The 6,970-nt window shown below is 42.4% G+C and overlaps 1 protein-coding gene across 1 annotated transcript; it reads left to right on the top strand.

Annotated features, from left to right (window-relative positions):
- Window positions 1-292: 292 nt before the first annotated feature.
- On the top strand, window positions 293-6,934 carry AKAP17A (A kinase (PRKA) anchor protein 17A). Its single transcript, XM_009080538.1, has 4 exons — window positions 293-1,277; window positions 4,013-4,161; window positions 5,362-5,602; window positions 6,038-6,934. The coding sequence occupies exons 1-4, from the start codon at window positions 516-518 to the stop codon at window positions 6,932-6,934; spliced, it is 2,049 nt and encodes a 682-aa protein (XP_009078786.1). The 5' UTR covers window positions 293-515.
- The last annotated feature ends 36 nt before the right edge of the window (window positions 6,935-6,970 follow it).

The raw sequence follows: 6,970 nt of genomic DNA, 5'->3' as shown, positions 1-6,970 counted from the left end.
CCTGCAGAGGCTGGGGGGGCGGTGGGACTCCGGGCTTTGCAATAAAAGGGGCGCTTTCCTCTCGTTGCAGACACCTCCCAAGTCTTTTCTCCTGGAGAAGGCGAGATCCGGCTCGGCGCTGGCCTGGCTGGGGCTTACTGCTTGTTAAGTAGAGTTGGGAGCGGTGTGACATCGCGCCGCCAGTCCCTTCCCTCCTGAGAAAGGGTAGCTGCTTTCTGAGCCATCACATCCCAACCTCATGTATTCCTAAGATTGTCATCAGCTTCTTGATTTCCTTTCTGAGGCCTTACAGAGGTTTAATTGCTTGTAGTGGTTATAAAGTAATTTAAGATGTTTGTGCTACTCGGTTTTAATTCTCTAATTGACTATATTAAGAGGCATCGTTTTAACTTGGGAATGGTTAAGTGGCCAAAGCATTAACTTATTTACGGATAAGGGCTGTTTTGTATGACTACTGTTGGCCTGCAACTTAAACTTGCATCTTTTATTTTTTTATCCTATGCTTTTTCTGTGTTATGGCTGCTGCAACAATAGTTCATGATACATCAGAAGCCGTAGAGCTCTGTGCTCCCTGTGGGCTATACCTTAAACCCATTACAAAAATGACCATCAGTGTGGCACTTCCTCAGCTGAAGCAACCGGGAAAGTCCATTTCGAACTGGGAGGTGATGGAAAGGTTGAAGGGGATGGTGCAAACCCATCAGTTCTCCACGCTGCGGATTTCTAAAAGCACAATGGATTTCATCCGGTTCGAAGGAGAGGTCGAGAACAAGAGCTTGGTGAAGTCTTTTCTGGCATGCCTGGATGGCAAAACCATAAAGCTGAGTGGCTTCTCTGACATTCTGAAGGTGCGTGCTGCGGAGTACAAGATTGACTTTCCCACCAGGCATGACTGGGACTCGTTTTTCCGTGACGCTAAAGACATGAATGAGACTTTGCCTGGGGAAAGGCCAGACACCATTCACCTGGAGGGCTTACCTTGCAAGTGGTTTGCAGCAAAGGAGTCTGGCTCAGAAAAGCCGAGTGAAGAAGTTCTTATAAAAGTGTTCCAGAAGTTTGGAGAAATCCGTAACGTGGACATACCCATGTTGGACCCTTACAGGGAAGAAATGACTGGCAGGAATTTCCACACTTTCAGTTTTGGAGGCCATTTGAACTTTGAAGCATATGTTCAGTATCGAGAGTATGCAGGTTTCATCGAGGCCATGAATGCCCTGCGAGGGATGAAGCTGATGTACAAAGGTGATGATGGCAAAGCAGTGGCTTGCAATATAAAGGTGAGAAGCTGCAGGTTGCTTTGTGGGGAACCCCAACACCCATGTGAAATGCAAAGTACAACTAAATGTTATTTCCCTAATGTTTGCAACTTACATCCTCAATACTGTAGTGTTGGCAATAGGTGATGCTAACAGCACTAATGTAGTTTTATGGAACAGCCATAATAGAGTTTTTAAAGGAAAATGTTGGCAGAAAAATGTGTCATTGTGCAGAGAGAAACAGACTCCAGATGATCTAATGTGAATTAGGCTGAAGCCACTTTATTACAATTCTACTGTCCCTCATATACAGTGTTTGTCTCTGTGCACACAATCGTGCATAAAATGATTGGATAAAGCTTTTGTTCACGTGCCTCTAAGAGCTAAATGATAGGTTAAATATCTCTGTTCACGTGCCATTAATAACTATGTGATAGGTTGGATAAGAGTCTGGCTCAGTCCTCCCTTCACAGGTGTTTTTGCTCTTCTGTTCCCTTTATCTTATCCTTGCAGAGTTTGTTTTCATCCTCCCTTTGTGCTTGGCATGCATCTCCCGACCTTGTACGTGTTTAGTTCATCTTCCTGTATGGCTGGTTCACAATGTGTCCATTTTCTTCTAAGTACATTGTCTCGACATCATTGAAGAGTAGCTTTTTGCTTTCTCCTTAGTAAGAGAGTTCTAGAAGTGAGAACTTCTGATGGAAGGGTCAAGTATATGACTTGATGACTTTCTAAACATGATGTTCTAAATAGTTTTAGAAAATAATGTGTATTTATCAATCTTGTGATTTCACTTAGAATTCTCATTCTGAACAAGCTCATGTGAGTGTCACCAGCAGGTTCACTCTAAAGTGTATTGTTCTTTCTTGTGTTCACTACAAAGAGAAATTTTGGGGGTATTTCACAACCTCTGTGTTTGGTCCCTTTGTTGATAATGAGGTGTACCAGACAGGTGTGAGGACTGTGAAGTTTAATAGTGTGTGGCTTGTACAGGCTGGAGAGTACAGTTAGTCATTAGTGTACCTCATGTACAGAAAGAACCCACAAAGGTTTCATAGAATCATAGAACTTTAGGCATTGGAATGAACCTTAGAGATCATCTAGTCCCAACCCCCTGCCAGGACAGGGATACCTCCCACCAGAGCAGGTTGCTCAAGGCTTCATCCAGCCTGGCTGTGAACACTGTCAGGGTTGGGGCATTCACTACTTCCCGGAGCAACCTGTGCCAGTGTCTCACCACCCTCATAGTAAAAAACGTTTTCCTAATATCTAGCCTAAATTTCCCTTCTTTCAATTTGAACTCATTACCCATGTCCTGTCACTGCACTTCCTAACAAGTTTAAATGAATGGTCATCTGTAGCACGGTTTCCCATGAATGGACTATGCTTAATTCATAATATTTACATACTGAGTTTTCCAAATCTGTTTTTCTGCAACCTCATTGCCTCAGTAGTTACAGCTATGACAGGAGAGAATAAGAGAGTCAGTTCAGATGTGGTACCTATGAAAGCATGGCCTAAAGAAAGCTTACTCTGTTTGGAGGTAGTCTGGGCATTTACATATTGGTTGAGTGAAATGTTTGTGCATTTACTTCAGTATGCTTAGTAGTCATTCATCAAACCAGAAAGTGTATTTTAGGAAAAAGTATCCCTTTGTATAATGTGGGGGCAGGCAAATACTTATTCAAGTTGTGATTCAGTCAGTGTAATTAAAATACTGTAAATTTTTATCTTATTATCAAAGCTTGTCAGTTGCAGCAAAGAAACTGTGCCTTGACCCTGTGAAATTCAAACTGTCACTTGCATGCAGGGGATCAGGGTTCCCAAATTTAGTTTGGCTGTACAGGAGGAAGCATGTCTTCCTGACAGCTGCTGTGTCAAGACACATCTCTGTCATACAAGGTCACAACACCTTGTCTGTTTCTACTTATCTGTCTTTTTAGCCTGTTAGTGAAACATCATTTTATGTAGCTCTTGGGTGAATTAAACTGCAGAGTGTGTGCTCCTTGTTCTCTGCCCTGTGGTGCATGACCATGGGTCTGTGTGGATGGATGTGCACAGAATGGGAGCTTAGGACACTGGGGCTGTGATGTCTGCTGGTGTCCTGTTCCAGCACCCAGCTGGACATGGCCAAGGTGTGCTCACGTGTCCTGGAAGCAGAGCATTTTCAAAGTCTCATTGACTAGATATGTGTATCTTCCTCTGCTCTTGTGTTTCCACAAATTGGGATCTTCGGCCCAGTGTACGTCAATTTGGGAATTTTGGTGTTAGAGCTGATGGGGAGGCACTTGCTTTAAACAGGTTCTGAAGGTTGTAGAACTTTTTTTTTCTGCTGAATTTAAGGATCACATTTTAGACAAAAAGAGAGGCCTGTATTTAGGCCCATTTCTACCTAGTGCTGTACAGTCCCTATCAGCATGCATTAATTCAGAGTTCCACATTTGCCTGTTCTGACATGTTGAAAACATTGGACAGCCAGGGCCTAAACCACACTGGAGTTTATTTTTCATTGTGAGACACAGAAATACAAAGAGGTGTCTGATTTTGCTAGTGTTGCATGTGTTTAGTTCCCAGTTACCTGGTTACCGCAGATGGTGCTTGCACTGGGCACATAGAGAAGTTCCCTTTGCTTTGAAAAGAAAAGGGTTTTATATTCCTGATTGTACTTAGCACTAGGTTGAAATTGTGTAGGTTGTCAGGGACCTCTTAATTTTTTTTTGCCTCCTTAAAACTGTTTTCAATTGTATCCTGTAAAGGTTTCTTTTGACTCCACAAAACACCTCAGTGATGCATCAATTAAGAAGCGTCAGCTTGAAAGGCAAAAGCTTCAAGAGCTTGAAAAACAGAGAGAAGAACAAAAACGTAAAGAGAAAGAAGCTGAGGAAAAACAAAAAGAGGAAGAAAGGTATTTATTGCTTGTTGCTCAGTTATATTTTTAACAGTCAGGCGTACCAAAACTATAGCTGCTCTTTCATGTCAGAATCAAAAGATAGAAAATTACTAACCACAAGTTTCCTGTAGCTAAAATGAAGCACTTAGTGCAGAATAGGGTTATTTAGATTATCACTGATGTTTATTTTCAGTTCTAAATATTAAACTTGCAAAATACTCGATTTCCTAAAAATCATGCCTTTAGACTCGTGATCTCAGAAACCCTCAGCCTTGGACATAAGGTACCATGTGGCCCTAATGACTGAAATAAAAGCCACCACCCCTGCACACATTAATTGGCTTGGTATTCTCACCATATTTCACTGCCCAGTGCCTCATGCATTGTTACTAGAATTGTAGAATCATCAGGTTTGGAGGAGACTTCTAAGATCCAGTCCAACCATTAACCTGCCACTCTGCTGGAACCCCTAAACAATATCCTCCAGCATCAGATCCAGATGCCTCTTAAACACTTCCAAGAGTGATGACTTCACCGCCTCCCTGGGCAATCTGTTCCAGTGCCTGACCCACCCTCAGGCAGATCAACACTCCTGTCCAACTTAGTGTTGTCTGCACATTTACTGAGGGTGCACTCAATCCCCATGTCCAGATCATCAATAAAGATGTTAAACAGGACCAACCCCAATACTGAGCCCTAGGGAACACCACCAAGGATCAGCTGCCAATTGGATTTATCTCCATTTACCGCAACTGTCTGGGCCCAGCCATCCAGCCACTTTTTACCCATTGAAGAGTCCACCTATCCAAGCCACAAGCAGCCAGTTTTTCTAGAAGTATGCTGTAGGAGACGGTGTCAAATGCCTTGCTGAAGTCCAGATAGACCACACCCACAGCCTTCCCTTCATCCACAAAGCTATTCACTTTGTCATTGAAGGAAATCAATTATTTCTAGTCACATTGATTTAAAAATAATTCTTTATTGTAGCCATGTTTTGTCTTTGGATTCTAGCTTAATTTTTTTAAATTTACAGGCAAATGACTTTTTGCTATCACTAGTGGCTAAAATGTTCAGTTTTCTACTTTTGTTCTTCAGTGATCAGCAAGACTTACATAGAAACAAATTCACTGAAAGTATAAAATGTATTTTTTTATAGAGTAGGAGTCTAAAATTGTACCTGGCCTAGATAGGGTAAAAATATTCATCTCTTTGTAGAAAGCAGAGAGAGCTTGAAGAGTATGAGAGAGAGAGGAAAAGAGAAGAAAAGTTGCGCAAGAGAGAACAGAAACAGAAAGATCGTGAAGTTCGACGAAACAAAAAGCAACTTGAAAAGCTTCAAGCTGAAGAACAGAAAAAACTGCAAGAGAAGATAAAGCTAGAAGAAAGGAAGCTCCTGTTAGCTCAGAGAAATCTTCAGTCCATTAGATTAATTGCAGAGCTGCTAAGCAGGGCAAAGGTAATTTAAATATTTATTTCAGAAGCTAATGAAAACCCAGCAGAGCAAATCCATCTTATTGGCTTGAGAGGGGGCAGGGAGCACTGTTCATTAAACAACAGGTTTCCTACCTCTCCAGATGCTATTCCTTAGACCAAAAATTCAAAAAAGTGCAATGAAACAGTATTTCTCCCTTGGTAAAATATGCAGAGTCAACAATTGTGGACTAGTAATGTTTCACCTTGCAACAGTTGTGTTTTAGTGGGTTTTGTTGATTGGTTGGGTTTGGATTTTTTTCCCTTTAAGAGGGAAAGCTTTTATTTTGGGATAGTTAAGTTCTGTTTGTTAGATTTTATTTTCTTGCCATATTGATGCTTTAGTGTTATGGTATAACTTAAAATCATGAACAGGTATATAAGTAGTTTTTGGTTACTCTTCCCTTTGCTTGTTTTTCAGGCGGTAAAGCTTTTGGAGCAAGAACAGAATGAAGAAAAGATTTGTCTTCAGCAGCTAGAGGAGAAACGAAGGCTCCAGGAGGCTGAGCTTAAACGTGTGGAAGAAGAAAAAGAGAGAGCACTGGGGCTGCAGAGAAAAGAAAAAGAACTGAGGGAGAAACTACTGAACAATCTTCTGAGCAAGAAAATGGATGCAGTTAACCAAAACAGAGAAGAAACCGAAGCATCTCAGTCTGATGTGCTGAAAAACCCTAGTGGTGTTCCCCACACTGTGTCATCCAGCTGCATCACTTCTACCTCAGGGCAGGCTCTCACAGGCAAACTGACTCCTGGCACTCAGATAGAAGTAGCATCCCCTGAAAGAATAAATGTTCAATGCAAGTACTTAAATGGTAACATACATGACAAAGTTCATGTCAAAGAAGATCAGAATCTTCATACTACAAACTCTGAGAGGTGTTCTGAGAAAAGAGGCTTGGGAGTACTTTCCTGTGTTCCTGCCAATAACCAGGAGCAGAAGAGCCCCTCTCACTATGACAGGAATACTTGCAGGAAGGACTTGCACTGTGAGCAGGACAAACGTAGCTCAGAGCCAAGGAGAAGAAAGAGCCGTTCATGTAGCAGCATAAACAGTGATGAGAGTAAGGGTAAACGAGAGAGAAGCAGACACAGAAGAGACGTGAGTTACCGGGATGAAAAGCACAGGAAAGAGAGGAGGTACTACAGACACTCTAGCAGGAGTTACAGCCCTCGGCGCAGTCGGAGCCCTCGTCGGAGGAGTGTAAGCCCCAGACACTCCCGGTACAGGAGAACTCGCAGCAGGGAACGCAGACGAGACAGGAGAGACAGAAGTCGCAGTCGCAGAAGTGTGAGCAGAAGGCGAAGGTACCGGAGGTGATCGCTGAATAAGCAAGGGAATACTTGGAGTGGGTAG

Source organism: Acanthisitta chloris, unplaced genomic scaffold (assembly GCF_000695815.1).
Source record: "Acanthisitta chloris isolate BGI_N310 unplaced genomic scaffold, ASM69581v1 scaffold658, whole genome shotgun sequence".
NCBI classification, from domain to species: domain Eukaryota; kingdom Metazoa; phylum Chordata; class Aves; order Passeriformes; family Acanthisittidae; genus Acanthisitta; species Acanthisitta chloris.
Note: the sequence above shows the minus strand (reverse complement) of the source record. Positions and strands in the feature narration are given on the sequence as shown.

What these genes read in the sequence shown, in the direction of transcription:
- AKAP17A (XM_009080538.1), top strand. Translation starts at nt 516, where the DNA reads ATGGCTGCTGCAACAATAGTTCATGATACATCAGAAGCCGTAGAGCTC. An exon ending in AAACAAAAAGAGGAAGAAAG is followed by an intron (nt 4,162 to 5,361) that starts GTATTTATTGCT and finishes ATCTCTTTGTAG; the next exon opens with AAAGCAGAGAGAGCTTGAAG. An exon ending in AGCTGCTAAGCAGGGCAAAG is followed by an intron (nt 5,603 to 6,037) that starts GTAATTTAAATA and finishes CTTGTTTTTCAG; the next exon opens with GCGGTAAAGCTTTTGGAGCA.